The 22,259-nt window shown below is 41.6% G+C and overlaps 1 protein-coding gene across 1 annotated transcript in view; it reads right to left on the bottom strand.

Moving 5' to 3' along the window:
• Positions 1 to 22,259, bottom strand: part of CNTNAP2 (contactin associated protein-like 2) — a 1,046,635-nt gene that overhangs the window by 696,446 nt on the left and 327,930 nt on the right. The window contains exon 9 of the mRNA XM_012733843.1: positions 2,950 to 3,099. Within this exon, the coding sequence (XP_012589297.1) occupies positions 2,950 to 3,099 (150 nt within the window). The remainder of the gene's footprint in view (positions 1 to 2,949; positions 3,100 to 22,259) is intronic.

Below are 22,259 nucleotides of genomic sequence, written 5' to 3'. Positions count from 1 at the left end.
GATGGGGGGGAGGGGGGTGGGGGGTGGGGGCGGAGGGGTGGGGGAGCAGGGTGTGTCCATATTCATGGTGGAACATTACTCCGCTATCGAAACTAAAGAGCTAAAATTTTGCCATTGTGACAATGTGAGTGGAGTGGGGGGTTAAGGTAAGTGAAGTAAATCGGGAGTACGTAGGACGAACACTGCATGATTTTACTCATATGGGGAACCCAGAGAAGCAAGACAAAACTAAGCCCAAACCAACCCTGGACATATGACTGCAGAATAAAGGCTACTAGAGAGGAGTCGAGAGTGGGAAGAAGGGGGCCCTGGGCCAAGGGTACAGGACTGTGAGGCTTTGGTGATGGGTGCGGAGTTGTCACGGACATCCAAGGACATGTAAATCATACACGGTGCTAAAAACCAGCGTGACCGCAGCAATGAAAAGGCAACAGTCACCTAAGAGAGGCATGAGCAAATTGGCCAAGGTTTTCTACGACTCTGTTCCTCAGATCATTTACACATTCTCCAATTTCTCAGCATTTCAAAATCCTAGAGATGGGGCTTACGGATCTGAACTGTGACTAGCTGATGCTTCTAGGGAGTCTTCTAGACGAGGGACTCAGCCTGTGGAGAGAGGGCCTAAGTAGCAGCAGGATCATTCGCTGACAGCATTTCCCGATGGCACCAAAGACCCACAAGGGAAGAAACCTGACTGTTGGGCTTGCACACCGCAAGCTGGAAAGTCACTAGAGCCTGGCAGCCCGCACAGCCCACGTGCCCACGCCCGCCCTTCCACATGGAAACAGAGCGAAGCCAGCCGCAGGCATCAGCGAGCCATCCGTGGCCAGGGATGTTCCACCATCATTTGGATGAGCGGGATTATCAACAGCTTCCAGCTGACTAGTACGACCAGTTTTCTGTGGCAGCAATGAAAACTGTTGGCCTGAAAGCCTCTGGTGTTAAATGTGGCTTTGGAGGAAAGTCAGTTTGGCCATGGGGTCACTGCTGCTCGCATCAATAAGCCCAGTTTACTGGCTGCTAAGACATCTTGTCTGTCGTTCACCCACTCGTCAAATATTTACTGGGAGTCCTTTTAAAACTCCAACAAACACCGTGGAAGAAGAGAGAAGCAGAGGTCTGGGGCGGGATTTCCACCCAAATTTCACTCATCATCACACCTCGATGCAGAGGGGAGGCTTGGGTCAGCAGCCAGGGTCCAGGAATGTGGGTGGGCTGCAAGCCCAGTTGTAGGGCCTCCGCTTCTTCCATTAGATGACCGGGAAAAAAATGCTGGCTTTGTCTGTTTTTCAGAATTTACTAGTTCACGCAGGACCACTCATTGTAATCGACTGCATTTCAGAACTATTTTTTTTTTTTTTAGGAATTTGAGGGATATAGCAGGAAACAAGATTTGTCAGATGATTGATCTCAAGCAGGGCTTATTCTAATAAGTAGAGATGGAGGGATGGATGGATGGGGGATAGTTGGATGGATGGATAAATATATGATATATAGATAGGAAGATAATTGTAATAGCTAGCTAGCTAGCTGGATAGATAATGGATAGATGGATGGATGGATGGATGGATGGATGGATGGATGGATGGATGGATGGATGGATGGATGATGGAGGGGAGGAAGGATGGATGGAGAGACAGATAAACAGATGATAGATGAGATGATTTATAGATGATGGATCTATGCATATATGACAAAGTGGATATACAGAGATATATATGAAAATAAATAGATGCATAGCAATAGATTTTCAGAGGAAAGATATATATCTATATGTAGACATATAGATATACACATATATGTTTTGAAACTTAAATGAAAACCTTTTCCTTAAAAGGCAAGTTTTTTTAATCTCATATTACCAGTTGTAGGAGAAAAGTCAGTAAACTAATGAAAAACATTGATCTAAGTAACACACACAACACTTACATGAAAGATGTACTGTATTTCATTAATAATAAAAAAACACCCCTTTCTGACAGGAATTGTTGCTCGAATTAGAAAATATGCAGGTCCATGTCACGACACTCTCACCTACGCAACGGAATTGGTCAGTAAAGAATTTTCCTTTGTGCTAATATTTTCCTTCCTTCGGAACCCAGACATGCATGATAAGATGGGGTCTCTTGTTTGGAACAGCCTGTGGTGGAAAAATGCCCAGGAAACCGTGTCTGTAATCCCTTCTGTGAGTGTGGGCTGGACGTAGCGACGCACATCTAACAAGTTGTCTGTAGCAGCACCGAGGGGCTTTCTTTTCCAAGACTGACAAAGCTTGGCTCTTTAAAAAGGAGTTTGGTTTCCATTTGGACACAATTCTCGGTTGCTTACGGATTTCTTCCCTCCACCCTTCCCCTTCATTCCCTCACCCCCTTCAGCCCAGTCACCAAGAGGAGAGGCCTCTGAAACATGGGAGACCTGTAAGAAACAGCACAATCGGGGGGCTACTTATTCACCCCAGAAACAGCCAACACCACTGTCAACCAAGACACACCCACCACTTGGGTATAATCTTGAGACACCCAAGTCGGAATCACCCACCTCAGGGGGCCCCTATTTCCTGATCCAGAGTAACTACAAGATAGCAAATGTTTGCTGCTTTAAGCCGCTAAGGTTTGTATAATTAGTTACACAGCAATAGGTGATGAACACCCAACCCGGAGTCCCAACTCGACTGCACTATAATGAAAGCAAATAGGATCAGAACCTCCAGAATCCCTCATTTCTAATTTGAATATGTGAATTGTACTGAAGAATGTTTATGGATGTTCTTTATAGTAATATCCTAAAAATGGAGAATGAATTTGCCAATTGGATGTATTAATTTGTATTAATTTGCTTTTGCCTGAATTACTGAGCCCGCTGAAACAAACACAAATGCTTCCCATTCAAATTTCTTTGAAACTAATTCTAGCAATACTGTAGTTAGCCAGTAGAAAACGGTCGTCTCACCTCCAAAGAAGTACTTCTCTCCTGTTTTAACCTGAAGAGGACTGTTAGTTCGAACTGCTGAAGCCTCATCTCCATCGATGGTGAGAATAGCGAAATTCTCCTTTGCTAGGAAACGAACCTCGTGCCACTGCCCATCATTCAACCCAGAACCTGGAAGGACAGAAGAAAAGTCAATTATTTTTCTGACGACACTTAAAAGGCTTTTTATCATCAACAAGTTCAGAATAGCATGAGTCAAATTTACATGGTTTTCACCTAGGAAAATTCAGTGTCATCAGCCTGAGGACTCCTGTGTGCGGGGGTTGAGTCCACATCTCCCTTGGCTTGCGCAGTGGAAGCCATGACCCATTCAAGTAGAAAATAATACTTATGTGCTGTTTGGGTGCTTGGGGAAAAGGGTGGGTTGGAGGAAATGGGGAGATGAAGATAAAGTATTTTAATTCCATGATTACTCTCTCTGATTTGATTTGCTAGGTCCTGCTCTCAGATACGAAAATGAATTTATGGCTATTAGTTAGCATTTTTTAAAAAATTCTTTGTGACTGGATTAAAAAGATGTGGTCTGTGTACACAATGGAATCAGTGATCAAAAAAGATCAACTCATGCCTTCTGCAGCAGCATGGATGGGCCTGGAAGGGGTCATGCTCAGTGAAATAAGCCAGAAAGAAAAGGAAAATTACTGGGTGGTTTCACTCATAACAGAAGTATAAAGGGTCAGGGAGGGGAAAAATAATAACAATAATGAACAGCAATCTACCAGAGATATTTTACAGGGGTGGAGTGGAGAATGGGATCAAAAATGGGGTTGGGGAGGGAAGTGCCCTGGACTATGGTGATGGCACACAGGTGATTTGGTGATGGGTACCTCACAGGGATCACAACTGAAGTGGGAAAAGGCACAAAGTGATGTAAAAATAAACCATTATGTTATTAAAAAAAAAACTTTGTATTTGACAAGTTTTTTTTCCTCAAAAACTATATCTATATAGTTTGCAAAAACTAAGGACTAGAGAATGTGTGAATATATATAGTTTTGTGTGTTAATTAACCTCTAAGAAGCCATGAGAACAATAGCAGGACTATGTGCTTATTTGCAAATGCCATTGCTGGATAATGAAGTAGGCTCTATTTAACAAGTGAAAACCAACAACTCCTACCACCAGTGGTCACACTTCACTGTTGCCTAAGACAAAGCTCTCCAGACATAGGAATTCTTGGCATTCTCCATAAACAGGCACCATTTACAGCTCTGGCTGAGTTGGTGCTTATTTTACAAAGAGTAATGAGAAAACAGAAGTGAAAATGGAGGAGACATGCCATTGAACATAAATATCTGGTAAGAGCTTAAGAAGTATTCAAGCAAAATATCAGCTTAAGGGACAGAGAATTACAACATGGCGGAAGCAGCTGCTTCGGCGTGTGCAGGTTTCTGGTCTCTGCCTTCACAAGGAAAGGGATTTTGTTCTAGTTGACTCCAGACAGCAGGACCCATAGACAGAAGTGATTTGAAGACAAACTTCAACTTCACAAAGGAAATCAAAGTGTTGGAAAACAAACACTTCAATGAAATTGAATTCAAGTAAATCTATTGACCATTTTTGTTTATTGAAGTGCTTCTTCCTCAGGGCGGTTACTTCTGGGCTCTCCCGCGGAACGGACACAGAGAAAACTGTTCACAACATGTCATCAAAATACAAAACTGGATTCATGTTGGTTAACACAGAAGTACAAGGTTTGGGTTTTGGCTTTTTCCTTTCCAATGTGATGAACCCGGCATTGAAATTAAGTTTGGGGACATGGATCCTCCAGACATCAATGCTACCAAAGTTGAATTCCATGTTTTTCACCTAATGATCACACAGCCAGAGGAGGTTACTTACGAGATACTTCTGGTTGATAGATCTTTCTGTTCTAAATAGCAAACCAGAAACCATTTTTAAAATGTCTATGAAAATGTATTCCCTTGTTACAAAATTAATTTATAAATGAAAAAGCATCAGCTTAACAGTTCATGGCAAAAAAAAAAGTCTATTATTTCAATGAGATTAAAATAAAAGGGTTATTCTGTTTTTTGAGAAACTTAATTACTGGAGAAATTGGACCACAGATAAAAGCAGCCTTCCTGATAGCAGCCACTGCAACATCTGAGCTGAGTGTGATTTCTACTCATTTTAATTGCAAGTATTACTTGCAACTTGTAATGGTACTCATCAAGAAGTATGTCACAACAAACTACGGTGGGACCGGACCCCCAAATATAATGAGGTTCAGTGGAACAAATATGACCCTGTCACACAAAACAAAATACACTGCTCGTTTTAAGTGTTCTTCATCTGAGTGTAATAAAAAGCCTGCAGGCTCTCCCAGAGATTTAATCTCATGATCTTGTATAGGTGAACATTTACATATACACACTGCTCTAAACTGCATGCTGCTTGCTCTGCTAAGTGCATTACTTGCATCGACTCCCTTATATGTCAAAGGAAAGATCTGAAAAAGTACTATCCCCTATGATAGCAAGAGGTGAGGGAACTGGGTCTGATGACATTGAATCATCCCCTAGTCGGGAAATGGCAGAAGTGAGATCTGGAGCTCAGATATACAACTGGTAGGTACAGCAATGAGCAGACAAAAGAGACAACGCAACAAGAAACACAACATGTTATGTAGACGCCGCATGTGTGACCCGTGTTCTCGTGCACTCTGTGTGTGGCTGTGTGCACACACACAGGCACACGGCACACGTACAAAACACACACACACACACACACGTTTGCTACCAGGCCTGAAAAGGAGCCTGGTGTCTAGGATGATGTGCCTTTGTCTCATGCAGGACCAGTGTTGACAGGACACTGAGCTCCGGCCCTGTCCCATCTGTCACCTTCTGGCATTTGCACCAGTGGATTGTTGCTGCCCTGGAACATTCTACATACAACACACCTGTTAGCATTTTCTTTCATTGCTTTTTTTTAAAACTGTAAGTAAAATGGCAATTTTGTATTTTGAGTTTGAGAAGTACATTCTTATATCAATCCTCCCTCCCCCAAGGCACATTAAAATAAGCCCCTGAGAGTTCATTCACATTGAGCCTGTATTTGGTGATACTCTGAGCTAGGAAAACTCTATGTGTAGCCTTTTCATTATAATGAGTGCATGGGGGCCCGTGAGCTAGCTATTGTTAGTCTGTAAAGCTCAAACCCTAATCCGGGCCTTCTGACACTCAGGCAGTAGTTTCCCCCACTACTCAGACCTGAAACACCAAGTTGTATGATGAGGAAAGTGCCATAGTTCCAGTGTTCGTCTTCTCTACACTCAACCCTCCCCTGCCAGGAAGAGCCAGGTAACTCTGTATGAATTGCAGACAATAAAAATATGTGGCCTCTCCTACAAAGGGTCTTTGCAGTGTGTTTGGCTTTTATTGTTCCTGGGCCATCTGACACTTGGAGGAAAAAATACATAAACAGTTTTGCCCCAGAGAGGTTATGTTGAACAGCCTCTTAAGGCTTTTGTTTTAATTAAAAATATTGCTTGGTAATTTTTAATTTTATGAAGTGGAACATTAATGCGATTTAAGAGATTTTGGACTTCAATATCAAATTCATTCAGCACCACAATTGTTCTAACTTATTTATGGCCATTGTTTGACAAACACAGGGTAACTAAACAAATATTATATTTTCCTGCATCCCACGGAAAGCTGACATACGTCATGGTTAATTGAAACGGGTTCTTAATTGTCATATTGGGAAAACTGGGGATCATCTTATTTTTGGGGCCATGTTATAGTCAGTCACACATGTAACACTCCAAGTATCAGGCTGAAATAGGATGAAGATCCGGGGGCTTGATATACCTGCTCTCTGAGCGGAGGAAGAGCACAGAGGACAGAGCAGGACCTCGGGCCTTGAGTCATCAGGACACACATCTCACTCCTGCTCACCTAACAGGTAGCCCGTTGGCAAGCCAACCTCTTTGCACCTTAGGGCCTTGTCTGTCAAACAGCAGCGATGAAAGCATCTACTTGGTAGAATTGGTGTGATGACTAAGAATCTATATTTTCTAGAAACTATTTTTTTAGTTTGAAGTCAATAAATATTAGCTGTTGTTTCTTATTCAGGGATGTCTAAATATCAACTTGGGTTGATTAGTTTCACTAATTAATCAACTAAGAAGTGATTAAAAATTGGTTTTCTTCATGGACAAATATCTCCCTCCTGTTTATAAATTCAATTGTGAAATGTCAGTAGGGAGGAATTTGGGGATTTGTGAAGGTAACTGAATAGATTTCTCTGTTAATATCAGGGTCAGCTATTTTTAAAGCCAATTTTGAACTACACAGTAAAATCAGTCATATTCTTTCACAGTTACCCATCTACTTTCTCCTTCTCTGAAGGTGATATTTTCAACTATTTTATTCAATAGATGTGGTTCTAAATGTTTGTGACACATTTCTAAAACTTAATACAACTCCAAGCATGTATTTTCTATGGGGATTAACTCTGAGGAGACTAGTATAAGCAAGTATACATTTTTCTAAAATATTTTTGTTGAAAATCTATATACTGTTGCAACAATTCTGAAGCCTTTGATGATACTTTATAAAATGTATCTCTCATTATTCAATGACTCTTAATGTTAAAAATGCATTGACTCTGTACGACAAATGGAAAATGTTATCTTTGAACCCATATTTGAGCTCCTGATCGTACATTTTTCATAAGATAGCTAAATTACTTTATCTTTTCTCCAACATCTGCCTTATAATTGTTACAGAAACTTGTTTTGTATGGAAATGTGAAATGCTAAAGAAGCGTATCCATCCAGTCTTTCTTTCTACTGGTATTTTTATAAAAAAGGAATGTGTACCTCTCTGCAGATAGCCCATGTGCTATGAAAATTCTACACTGTAAAGAAATTGACCCAATTTAACCTTGCTTACTTCCACATGCCAATCCAAATCACCTTGGAAACAAGAGCAATTGCAAGTCAGACAGGACTTGTGGTAGGTGCATCGATAGGCAGAGAGGCTTTTTTTTTAAGTTGAAGAAACTGCCAGACACTTTTCTGTTTAGACACAAGAAAAACAAAATGACTTCAGGATATGTCTGAGCTCTGAGAGAGCCACGCAGATTTTAAATTGATAAGGAAATAAAATCCTTTAACATCCCCAGTAATAAAAGAGAAAATGAAAATTAGAGGACATAGAATTTGATTTCAGAACTTGGTGTAAAGCGAGAGGAACCTTGAAGGTACCTCCCTAGACCCATAGAGCTATGTCCACAGCTTTTAACAAAGGGATCAAGGTTAAGTGGAAGAAAAAAGGCATTTATTTCAAAAATAGGTGTTGGAACAACTGGATAAATGTAGAGAAAATTTCACACTGTAAAATGTAGCTCTAAATGGATTTTATAGCCCAACTACAAAGTTGCAAGAAGATAACAGCCTCTTGGGACTTCAGAGTTGAGAGAGGATCGCTAGGGTGACAGGGTGTGCCCTGCAGGAACGCAAGTGTGGAGAATACAGAATCCTTGAGTAGTTTAGCTATATGGAAAAAACGGTTTTGAGTACAGTCCAAGCTGAAAATCTGAAAAAAATCTATGAAGACATATTCATCTGTAGCTAAAACTTGCTTTACTATGCAGTTTTAAAGGGTGAGTTCTTTTCCCAAGCTAAGAAAGAACTTGTTTCCTATAATCCATCGTCTGTTAATGGCATCTATGACTTCATTGGGTAGTGACAATACTGTCGATTCATTACGCTTTTATAATCCGTTACTTTTCTTATAGGTTACATATTATGTTCTGAATTCTTTCTTAAATAGATATGAGAACTATTTGCTTTTAAACATATGCATTATTGTATTATAATAATACTGTTTGTTACTGTCTTAAGTAGAAAGTTTAATTGGGACAGGACTGCTATCCATTTGGGAGAAACAAGTTGCTATTGTTATCATAACTTCAATCTAAGTTCGCAAAAATATATACAATCCACATATGTCTCAGATAAATTTCAATATTGCCTCGAAAGGCACAAAAATCATCTTTGTTTATTGGAAACGACACTGTCCACCTGGCAAGGACATCCAAACAATTCCCCTTTGTTTGGTAGCTAAAGTACATGAGGTAAAGAGAGGACATGAAGTTTTGAAAACAGGACAATCAAGCGTGTTCGTTTCAAGTGAGGAACACGTTTTTATTTGAAAACAGTATTTAAAAACCTAGTCAGAAAACTAAAATAATATTCTACAATTAAAATGAAAACATCAATATGATTTTTGTCCTAAAAGTTTGTCTTATTATACCATCGAATGAGATTTAAATATCTTGCAAATATTTCTATAGTTTATATGAAACATTTTTCCTGCATTTGATAAACTGCAGTTTTACAAGGCAGAATAAAGAAATAGGAAGCCCGGGGGCAGCTGAGCTGATCTGGTGTCTAACCGAGACCACCTGACAGAGATAGCCCCAATATGTAGCGCCCCATTTTTCACAGCCTAGCTGTCACAAGCTGTTGAAACTCTGTTGCTCCCCCAAATTCTCAAATGGCATAACCCTATTAGAAGCGTGAGAACGGGGATGATAACAGAGCACCTTATCACTTCCATGTCCCAAAGGAACACAGTTCCTGTCCTCCTACACATTAAGGAGAAAATAGAAAGACAAGATGCTATCGGTTGATGACTGCTTTTCAATTGTGTCAAACAGTGTTGCCGGCGAAATGCCAGAAGAGTACCGTAGAGAAAGAATAACAGGAACACGGGCAGTAAAGTTAATAATGGCAATTTAGCTAAGGTGAATTCTAGAATCCGCTTTCTAAGTTTTGATAAAACAAATTAAAAGGCTAACATTTCACAACGGTCAGGATTTAATATTAGTTTATTTAAAAGAGCCAGTATTATGAAATTTCCTCTTTTCTCCTACATATTTTTGCAAAGTCTTGGCTTGAATTACACCTCCTAGTGCTAGTGGAACTCCAGTGAGAGGGCTATTCCTAAGTTATCGAGGTAACACAGCCACTCAGGGCTTAGAAACTCCTGAGTTCTGAGACTAATCCTATTCAGAGTTCTGGTAGAGAATAAACATCTTAAAACATTATGGTCAGGTGCAATCCTTTATGATTCAAATATAAATCATTATTTTTGAAGCACATCATAAAATGCACAATCAAACCAGTTTGTTTTTTTAATCATATGATGTGACATTACTCTTTTTTAGTAGAACTCTGTTTTGTATTTGTCACTGAATAATATCCACATTTCACTCAGCGGCAGGGCAGAGATAAGTACCAGCCACTGGCAGGCCAAGTTGAGTCTCTACCTTCGACAAGTGGCTATTTTGCTGCCAAACTCTCTACTACATGCTCTGTTCTGTGACTTCTAGGGCAAGATGCAGCTTCTGCATAGTTCAACTCCTTGTCATTTCTTCCACTTGGACTACTAAAGAGTATTGTGCCACAGGAGGCAATCTCCAAGTATTTGTGAATTATTCTCTTCTACAATCTCTGATTTGACCATGATTCTTGAATGTTAACTGCCATCTGGTCATTTTTCTTGCTGATAATATGGGAACAAAAAATGTAGTTTTTCATATGTAATACATATGTAGTTTTACTCCAACTATCCCTTCCTGTAACCTACATGTGACAGGCATCATTTTCACTTACATGTGACAGGCATCAAATGTGATTAAACATTAAAACTAGTAGTTCAGATCAATGAAATTCCTATTAACATTCCCAAATTACTTTTACTCAAGTAGAAAAACACTCCTAGATGTATATTGGACCATAAAAGACCCTCAAGAGCACAAGAAATGCTGAGAAAGAAGAATCAAGCAGAAGGTATCAAACTATGTGACTTCAAGCCATAACATAAAGCTACAGTCATGGAAACATGGTGCCAGCATCAAACCAACATACAGACCAAGCGCTTGTAATTTTTATACAAATTTTTCTCCAGAAGTTGACTGTTGTTCTATCACACTTTATTTTTTTGAAAGAAAGTTCTATGTGAACATTTAAAAAATGTATAGTAAGTAGGGTTCTCCCCGGTGACACAACAAGTTAAAGTGCAACACTGTGAAGCTAGCTGTAGCCTTTTCAGCACAAGTTCAATCCCTTGCCCTGGAGGTGACCACATGGCGCGGCAGACCTCTCCTGTTTCTCTCACTGCTCCCCTCAGCAGTGTACTTCGTCTACTCACCTGTTCTGTTCCCCACTCTGTCTCTGGTGAGTCCTCACTGCCTCTGTGCCTCTGATCTGTACCCCTGTTTTGTATGCATATATAAGCACATCTTTTAACAAATAATAACTAGTCACCCTGTGAGTAGCCAGAATAAATTTCCATTTTGAAAATGAACACATGAGTACTTGAAAACTCACAAAGTTAGGAGATTTCCAAATGTCATGCAGTAAATTGCAAAGCTAGCAGTAGGCTCCACGCTGGTGGATTTCAAATCCTAGAATCCTTCCTACTTTGCAAAGCCACTACTTACCAATATTACAACTTTATATTTTTCCAAACTTGGGGTTTTGCACTGATTATTGACTTAAATTTCTAAAATAACAATGAAAAGGATTGTTTCGTATCATTAGATTTATATTTCCCAGTAGCTTTGTTTTGTAAAGCAAATTACACTAGAAATATAATGCAACAGAACAACTCCTACATTAAAGCAGGAAAATAAGGTTAATGTGAGAGTAACAGTTATTATTACTAATTCTTGTTTTTATTAAGCAATGAATAGCTTCATTAAGTAGAACATTAGTCTTTTTTTTGAGCTTCAGGAGAGAACAATGAAACTACTTGAGTTAAGCTTTCTGTGGATTTTAAAAGGAAAAATGTTCTTTCTCAAAGGGCACTACCAGTGAAAAAAGATCTATACTGAATATTGTTATTTTCTGAGAAAGTCATGAAAACGCTGGTGGGCTGGTGGCCATCTGCACTGTTTAGAGTGTGATTTCCCCACCTGGCCACTGGGGTCGCTGTGGCCACTTCCCGCCTTGCACCTCTGAGATGGGGGTGGGGTACAGAAAGCAGACTTGTTGAATGTCCTGTGCCCTCTGCGGTTTCTCTGCCCTACACCAAGACAGAAAAGGGTCACTTTTCCTAGACACAGTACAGTGGTTTATTTTCTTTGCAATGAGTTCTCAAAAGGGACTCAAGCAAACAGATTTGGACAGCAGGCCCCTTTGCAAGTAAGGATTTTATTGTATGCGCTGTGGACTATGGGTGCTTTGGCAGTGGGTAGGCTAAGGTAAGTGTGTCCCAGCAGGGTGGGAGGGGTCCCAAAATACCCACAATATCAACAAATGTCACCGAAACAACAACAAAACAGGGTTTTCCATTTTGGTGAATCTTATTCCTTGCCTAATTCCATCAACTATTTACTGAATATCTACTGTGGGAAAGCCATTCTTTTCAGCAAGATTCATCATCCCTGGTTAGATTACCATCCACTTCTTTAAGAATGAATGATAATGAGTGAATGCTGTGTTAGCTCAAACAAAATTGACCTGATAGTTACACAGACATAGCTTTCAATTAGCTGTGTTTGTTTGGAAAAGCAACTATGTAATAAGAAGGGAATTTGAGTCCACTTGAGCTCCTGAGTGTTTCTTTTCATGGGAAGTTGAATTGGTTCATCCCGCTCTACAGACAGACCTAAATTCCCAGCCTCTCCTTTCATTTGGGCTTTGTTGACACATCATGGAAGATCTCTATCTGTCACCTTGTAAACTATAGTATTTTCCACTCGATTGATAAAGCTTAGTGTAGTGACATCACCACAAGAGAGGAGTCCTGGGTGCTTCTATTCTCAAAGCACTGAGTATTAAGCTGGTTTATTCTAAAGTGACTCAGTGCTTCAGGAACTCAGACGAGAGCTGATGGGATTGTAAGAGTGCCTCGTGTGTGGGGTGAGGACTCCAACACTGGGAGTCTAACTGGGGCATCTGTTCTTTAATTAGGTTTTAATAGTCAAAATTATTACTTAGTTCCTATTATGGCAGAACAGTAAGGTCTGAAGCAGCTCCAGTCTCTCCATGGAAGTTACGTGCTGGATGAAATTAGCACATTTTATATGATTATTATATCCTATTGGCATATACATAAGTAGCATTGATGATGAAACCATGAATCTCTGTTGCCTAATTTCATCAAATTTTTATATAATAATTATTATGGGAAAGGCATACTTTTCAGGAAGATTCATCACCTTGGTTTTACTCGATGCTTTAAAAATGACTGATAATCGGCCCTCCCTGGTGGCGCAGCAGGTTAAAGCCCTGCACTAAGAAGCTTAAACCACTACTGCACGAGTTCGATCCCCGCCTGCCCCGGAGGAGATCCACACGGTGCGGCAGACCTCTCCTGACCCACCCGCTGCTCCTCTCGGCAGTGTACCTTGTTGATCTGCCTGTTCTGCTCCCCGCTCTGTCTCTGGTGAATCCTCTCACCCTCCACATCTCTGGCATGTACCCCGGTTCTGTATGCATAAATAAATAAATCTTAAAAAAAAAAGAGACTGATAATCTCACCTCCAGCCTCTTTTAGAAACAAAATCATGATATTTTAATATTTCCTTTGAGGAGATAATGTTTAACAGAGAAATTTTTACTATTCATCCTATGCAGAGATTTTTAATTCATTATCTGAAATTCAAGTATGTCTATCACTAATAAATTTATGTAGATTATAACAACATGTTGAAATTTAGATAAGTGCTACTAACATTGGGCATACTATCATAAAGTTCAGAGTGATTACATCTGGAGTTAGTTATTTAATCATCTTCATTATAATTCTTATTTCAAGTATGTATTTTTGGATGTGTCTAGCAAGCTATGTATAATGATCTATATCTGGGATAGAAACTAATTTGTATTTATTTAGTTTTATAGTAAAAATTACAAGCCCCATTTTGTTAGGAATACAAAATCCTAAAATCCTATTAAAAATGAAAATTATATATTTTGCTTACTTATAATTTTAGAGTTATTTAAAAAAGTAGTTGTACAATTTTCGTGACTTACAATTTTACAGAGATGGATCGAAATTAGATTCACGATAAACACAAAACTCTATAGCTCTATGACGGAGAACATTCATTCCTTTCAAAATGTTTTCAATAGGAATTTTCTTTATTGAGGTAAAGTTGGTTTACATCAAGTGTATGACTTGGGGTGTACTCTCACATCTCCTCTGACATATGTTACCACAATCAGAATGTTTCATTTTCCCTTACAAAAATGAAAATTTCATTCCTAATAAAATTCTACAAATGTGCTGTGTGTCTTTTGAAATCTAGCTGCCTTTTCTTTTAAATCACTGAGCCCCTTGATTCTTATCCTTTGTAGATAGACTTTTTCCTCCTACACTTACATGAATGTGAGGGATTAAGGAAGAAACAATAAAAGATTTGCCTACAAGCAAACTTGAAGGATTTTATTCAGTAGCCATGTGATTGGATTTTCCTGTGGTCACAAACTCCAGTGACTCTGGACTATGGAGGATAAGAACATTTAGAACATTCTCCTTGACTTCAGAGACGCTGAAGGCATCACAGCCCTACTGACGGCATCTCTGAAGGGCACATGCAGAAAAGTTAGGTAATAAAGTAAGTCAGAGTTGTGCAATGCTGAAACAGAGCAAGGATGATGACCCCTGCAACACATGGCTTCTTGACTTTTGAGAAGATTCAGGAAGAACTTGATGGGAAACTTTCCATGAATGGGAGTGGATGATACAGCTGTCTGAGATGAAAGGACTGCGGAGACTGAAGGAAGAGATCCTGAGAATGTCATTTTGTTGGCAGGGCTTCTGTTTGAATACATATTTGAACACACATGAGCCACCCATTTTTATCTTTGGATCCCCAAGAGTACAAAAGCTCAATATATGTTTGCTGAAAGAACAGACTGATCATGTGGGGTTCAGTAAAATACCTCATGGGTTGGACTGGGAGACAAGGCAGGGGGGATCACGGAAGCCAGTTGTGAAGTCTGAATCTCGTTGAATTTTACAGAGTACAGCAGTGTTACACTTAGATGACTCACTTAGTAGCCATAGACATGAGTAAAACATGGAGATTTTCTTGTTTCCATCATCCCCTCCAAGCATAGATGCCAATAATGTGTGTGTAGGGATGTTTGAGATCAATCAGTATTAAATAGTTTACTCAGAAACCTTAATTATCTCCACTCAAAAACCAAAACTCAAAGGAAATGGACTCAACTCAGAAATTCCAATAGGGTTAAAACATGATTATTTTATTTTCAACTTTGGAATTTCACTTCATGATTTATACTGAGAAATTAGTTGTATCCAGTCTTCTCCTTAGTTCTGTAATAACAGGGTTCTTCTCTTTTGGTGTCCATCTCTGTGTGTGTGTGTGTGTGTGTTTCCTTTTCTGAATTCCTCAGACATGCAACAGGGCTCTTTATTATATACACCTGAAGTTTCCTATTTAAGAGAAGGTTCAATCTGATTTTGAGCCAGTCTTAGATGTTCCTATTTCTAGTTCAGCTACTCATGCGTGAATCTGATTACAAATTATGTGTACACAGCCACAGTTAGTGAAGCCCCAAAACATATTGCAAGCACATCGTATTTCACTCAAGGAACAACAGAATACTAGCTGTCACTGGTGTTTTATGAAGATAAATTATTGAACCACAAAAATCATGAGATGAATTGAAACACACCACTTGCATTTCACTCCCAAAGGTGTCTCACACCATCAGTGGGACAGTGGTGAGACCGAGGCTTCTTCTTCCTGCCGGCATCACTGTCATCCTGACAACTATGCCCATCGGAGGGGAAGTGGGTTCATGCCAGGAAGCCCACAGGGGCCAAGTGGAAAGCGGCAGTGCACATTTTGTTCTTACTGATAGCATCTGTGCTTCATTTATATATATCCATAGATATATCTTGTCAATTGCAAACAGCCTTTGAAAAAACAAGTTCTTCCTAATCCAAATGTTATCAATGCAAAAAACCTAACACTCATTAATATTACCTTATCAGGTCTCCAAGCACAAGAGCTTCTGAACCCCCAAACACACTTAGCATTTGATGGAGTTAGGCTGTTACCACAGAAAACTACTGCAAGGATACAAAGAGAAAGTATGTCCACATGAAGGACATTAGCTGAACGCTGGGCAGCAAATGTGCTACAGAGTTTGTCTTTTCATTTGCTTGTCTCTGCAAACTATGCCCATTGCAACACAACTGAGAACACTGGGACATCAGCACTCAAAGGAATGCTCTTGGGTAAAAGCCCAGGGCATGGTTCATAGGTCACACTGACCTCACTGAGAACTAACATACCCTGTTAACATCTGTCCTTCTCCTCTATGGGGATGGAGAAGCCAGACACAGATTTTATTCAAAGAAGAAGCCCTTCGAAAACCCGTAAACACAAATTTGCAGATAGATACATACAAACCAATTAATACAAACCAGTTATACAAACCAGCCTAACTGACCTTTCTGGGCAATCTAAGGAATCATTGTTTCTCAGGCTCTGGGAAGACTGCTCTAGCTGTTATGAGTAGCCTTTGAAATAAGGGCCCCTGAAACAGTGGCCCATAAATGCCCTGAACTTTGGAAATATTTTAGTCAAGACAAGAAGATGCTTCAATATGAACTTATTTTAATTGGAAGTAAGTGTCTCTGAAATAAAATCACATACAGGGAGGCAGGGGCTTGTCACTGAACCTGTCCAATACTGGGGGCATAGGGGGGTGCAGAGGCCATGCTTGACTCTCAGGAGCTGGCACCCCTTCTGCACCAAGTGGACCAGACCACATGGGGTTCCAGGGGCTGTGCCTAGTCTACCAGGCAGGTGCAGGGGCTGTAGAAGGTGCCAGCCACCCTTTTCCTATTGAGATGAAGCCATTTCCATCCTCAGCCTGGGCTGCTCTTGAAGTAGGCCTATGGATAATGACCTTCCATAAGGTTTAGCATGTAAAGCTATTCTACACACCAAAGATTTCTGGAGTTGCACTTGAGTTAAAAACACAGCTCACCAGAAGCATAGGGGCGCAGAGAAATCTAACTCCCAGCTGCACACAGCTGAGGCCTAGCAGTCATGGGAGCAACCCAGGCATTCTAATGTTATAGTCACTGCTGTGCTCTCTTTAAGGTGTGGAGTCCAGCCCTTACCTGGGCAGCCTTAAGCCTGGGTCTGCTGTGAGGCAGAGGGCGGCATCGTGTGCTGAGGCTGAGCCTGCTGCCTGAAGAATGCCCTCACAGAACCACAGCACAAGCCACAAAGACTGACCACGGTGCTCATGTGACATTTCTAATGATCGTATTTATCAATAAAAGGCCAAAGAAACTGGTGACTTAACTTGAATAAAATATTTTATTGATCCCAGTAGGTCCCAAATATTGTTTTTTTTTTAACAAGCTTTATTATCTTGTGCACCTAGTTACCTTATATATGTATATATTTACTTATGCATACAGAACTGGGGTACAAGCCAGAGGTGCAGGGGCGGTGAGAGGCTTCACCAGAGACAGAGTGGGGAGCAGAACAGGCAGATGGACGAAGTACACTGCTGAGGGGAGCAGCGGGCGGGTCAGGAGAGGTCTGCTGCGCCCTATGGGTCACCTCTTGGGCTGGGGATCGAACTCGTACTGAAGCAGCTGTGGCCAGATACTGTGCTGCGTCCTAACCCATTGTGCCACCAGGGAAGGCCCCAATATTATTGTTTTAGCGTCAATTAATACGAAAAAGTTGCTAACAAGAGGGTCCACATTCTTTTATTTATTTTGTGAAGTCATTTATGTTAATGCAAACTGAGCAGCTGACACAGCAGTTTCCCTCAGTATGGACCTGCCCTGCGCTTCCAGTGCTCCCCAGACACACAGAATCAGCACCAGCCTGCTGGACAGCGCAGGCCTACCAGGAAGTCAGGGCTTCTGCTCTCATTAGATCCGGCTGGTGTGTGAGTTGCCTGCTGTGGTGTCTGTGTTATTCTCCGCTTTTCACCCCACAGCCTGAACCCCACTGCCCTCATCTGTACTTCTTAGAAAGATTCTAATTGTGCTTAAATCTCATCTCCAATACAACTCCCTCTTTCTCAATTGTTGGGACTATTCTCATCACCAAAACCAAAATGCAATTAGGAAACCCACAGGCACACAAATTGGCTCCCTAACTCAGGGTGCCTCAGCACTTCCCACACAGTTGCTCTCCCTTCAGGGTGTGTGCCATCAGTCTGACCTGCCCCTTGCTCATGAGGAAAGTAAGGAATCTGTAAGTAGATGGTTCTGGCTCAATGTACATATTCACAATCATGATGTAACGCAGGAGCATAAACTCCAAGTTCCGAAACTGAGCCTGCCCTTGAACTAGGCTCAGATGTTCTTGTTCGAATAAGACAATTTCTGTCTACAAGTTGTTCTAGATAGGTATAAAAGGAGGAATGGATTAAAAGGCCATTTCAGGAAAATTGTATGTTTTCTATAAATACAGGAAATTTCTTTTGCAAACCTAAAGAACCAGAAGGGCATTTATTCTGAAGTTAATGAGGTTCATGTTTCAGGTCTCCCTACTTGTGAGGCCACTGTGGGAAGTACATTATTCTAGGAAGGGAGCCAGGCTGCAATCTGCAAGTTTTCCATCATCAATATTTCTGGTAAATTTCCTAATGGTGTCTCAGGGAAAAAAAGGCCTGACATGCAAAAACTCCAGTAAGTTGTTGAGCTTTTCTCACCCTAATAACAATTCTATTACACAACGAGGTACACAATGTACGTAATTTTTAATTTGTAACTTTTCACTTTTTTTTTTAATCATGTCCATCTCCAAGTTGTTCTTTCAGTCAAAGGGCCCACAAAAACTGGGTTTCTTCCCCTCACCCCCTTGTAGAACAGGCTTTCAATCTTTGATCAGTTTGTACTGTTTAGTAATTATAAATGTTATTTCTCCAAATAACTTCATTTGCAATGCCTCTATATTTACCTTTGCAACACACATGAGGCTGTCAAGTAGGTTAATGGTGGCAGATTTTAGAGAACAGTAGTGGATCTAAAGCCATGTCCCAAGACCTTGGTCTGTGAAGACCAAATCATCTCAGGGCCAGTGCCGGAACCCCTGGAGCAAATGGCTGTCTCCTGTATTCATTTGGTTAATCTCATTTGTCAAAATGAAGACTGCAGGATTAGGGAAATGAAGTGCAGAAAGCTACAGACCCTATCTTCACAATATTTATCATCTAAAGCATATTTAGCCAGTATAATTTTAGGAGAGACTATACAAAGTTAATTGCTAATTGTGTAACATCCTCTCATTCATTCACCCATCAGTCTGTGAGCCCCTTGTTAAGACAGCATGGTGAGGGCCGTGGGGTGACTGGAAGCGTCACCCAGTCTGGATCCGAGAGACACCCCCACTGTGCACAGTGGTGGAATGATAGCCCTGGAGAGTTTGGCTAAAACTCTATGGATAGAATAATCTTGAAGCAGATCTGCAAGGAAGGAAGAGTATAGACATGAAAGGGACAGGGCTGCAGGAAGAGTGTCACCATAAGGGGAGTGCACAGACTATGACCTCATCGCGCTCTTCTTCACCATCGCTGCGCACCCCTCTTGAAACCAAACCGCAACTAATAATGTTTCTACTACCATTGCTACGAGCTTTTGATGGGTTATGCTTACTTCCCGGCAACTATGGAGGTTCCTGGGGTATTACCTGGTGATACACTGTATATGGGCATGATGATTCACGATCATTTTACGGGAAGACGAGTCTGAGCCATGTAAAAGGCATCCCATGAAGACAGGCATAAAGCACGTCCATTCCAAATACGCTTCTGTATTTGCATGTCAGCTTGATTATGATGAGGCTGAGATTCAACTAAGGCCAGAGAAGAATCCCCTCCTGCGAATGAAAGCTGGGTGTTGTAGGCTTGCTGTGCCCCCTTCATACCTCTGGAAATCCTGCTGTGCAGGGTCTCTGATTTCAAATCACCTCTTCTGTTTGCTACTTAACCATAATGTTAACCCGGAGAGCAAATAGCTTCTGCTGCAGAAAGCGAAAGTAATACCCTGATCTTTAGACATGGAACAGGAATGTGCAAACAAACAAACCCAGATAAGTTAGAAACTTAAATAAGGAACTAAGGTTAGAAACTGAATTTTGCTTATGATAAATGACTTAATAAAAGAGATTTTTTTAAAAAAAACAACAGTTATAACTACTCCCACACTCCCTGTTCTGCCATAAAAATAATGATTAAATCCAACAATAGGCTCAAAATCCCATTTTATTCACTATAATAACAGATAGGGTTTTAAAATCATTTTTATGAAAGCACAAATTTCCCAATGAATAGAATGCAGCAGAATTTCTCTCTGATAGCGGAGATGTCTGAACAGGGATTTGCTCTTTGCAGCCCTGGTCTAGCACACAGGCACGGCAGCACCTGAAGCCAGAGGCGTCAAGGACCCTGAAGCTAGCTCTTCCCCTACCCAGGTCCCGAGGCTGAGACCCCAGGTGGGGAAAGGACTGAGTGCGGGCTGTCTCTGGCTTTCAGCAAAACTGAATATTCAAGAGGGGTGGCCTGTTGGCCTTCACGTGGCCAGCTTAACACACACCTGAGCTATCAGAAGCAGCGGCCCTTGGTGCCGGTGTTCTCAGCTCTGCTCGGCAGAGCCTGGATTCCCACTCTCGAGACCCCTCACCTGTGTGTCCTGTTGGCAAGGACCACCTGTGTGCCTGCCAGAGACAACGGCCGCAGGTGCCAAGACTCCGGGAATTATCTCCTGCGCTTTGTAGAAACTCAACAATAACTCCCTCACCCAGTATTTCAAATTTCTGCCTAGAAAACATGGCTTCCTTCTTCCCGGATGTCAAGATGTCACTGGAACCCGTCGGTGGCTCTGAGCTTTTGCAAGGAGTGGCCTCACCGGCAGGGCTGTCGGCTGAACCTGTGACCCTCGTGGGAGTTGCCTGGTGTCTGACCGTGCCTGGTGTCAGCTTTCCACCCTGGCATTCTCATTAGCAGAGCGAGCTGGATGCTGCCAGCTTGCTAGCCCGGCCGCGGACCCTGCTGCAGCTGTTGTGGAGCAGGACGCTGCAGGCAAGCGGCGTGACCCCAGTCTTCAGCAGCCCAGGACTAACCAGCCTCTTCTAGCCCTTCACTTCTAGAAGCTTCTTCCTCCCCGCCTCATCCTGTCATTGTCCCACCTCCTTCCAGAGGAGGAAGAGTGAACAAACGTTTACACTAACTTTTGAAGCATCTGCACTTTAGAAGTTGCTAACAGAGACTTCTTGCAATTAATAAGCACCTAGTTATAAACCGCGTGCTCCTGTGGGCAGTTGGGAGACAGTGGTTTCCCAGGAGCCTGACGTCAGGGTTCGCAGCAAGAACAGTTCAGGAGCCGATCGAGGGTTCTTCTATGTTGTGTGGACATTTTCCAGGTCTCTCCTGTTCCTGTTTCTCTCAACTTTGCTGACTTTTTAAAAATGGAGGTTCACCCCATTTTTGCTTGTCCTTGGCATATACATCTAAATAAGGTGAGCTCACCGCCAGTACGGCCACCCGCCCCTGCGAGATGGCCAGGCCTCGCCCCCAGGGCCCCACCCACGCAGGCCCCTCGAAGCACAGCAGCTTGGCCGCCAGTCCCAAGCACATCCACCTGCTCTCCCCCTGCCGGTCTCACTTTGCAAACTGTTTCTTCTATTTAAATTGATTACTTAAAGAGAGAAACTGATTTTGGTATTTTCTAAGAGGAGAGAGAAATGAAACAGGTTGCATTAAAATATCCCAGTGTCCAATGCCCGGTGTTCCGCTCAAGCAGGGCTGACGCCTGGTGTGGATCCGGCACATGGAGACACCTGGTCTCACTTGCACCTCTGACACAGCACCTCTGAGTGAAGATACACGAGATGGGACAAATACCATCATTTCACGGTGATCTTCCTTCTTCTTTTTGCATAGAAGAACTGGGGTGCAGGTGAGAGGTGTGGGTGAGAGGATTCACCAGAGAGGGGAGCACAAGTCAACAGGTAGGTGTACTGAAATCCACTGCTGAGGGGAGCAGCCCGAGGGCAGGAGAGGTCTGCTGCGCTCTGGGGGTCACTCCCTGAATGGCGATTAAGCTCAAGCTTCCATGGTGATAGCCCTGAAACTCAGTCCCTGGGCCACTAGCGAGGTCCTCTGATGATAATTAATACTACACAGAAGTCAAAATTTCAGAGGCAAGCCTGATCTTATCCAGAGTGGTCAATAATGAAGGGTGACTGACACTTCCCTAGGGCTAAGTTGATATATTTCCTTCAGACATAACACA

The sequence above is a fragment of the Condylura cristata genome, unplaced genomic scaffold (genome assembly GCF_000260355.1).
Source record: "Condylura cristata isolate star-nosed mole 26May11 unplaced genomic scaffold, ConCri1.0 scaffold00042, whole genome shotgun sequence".
Lineage (NCBI taxonomy): Eukaryota > Metazoa > Chordata > Mammalia > Eulipotyphla > Talpidae > Condylura > Condylura cristata.
This window is presented reverse-complemented; position numbering and strand designations above follow the sequence as displayed.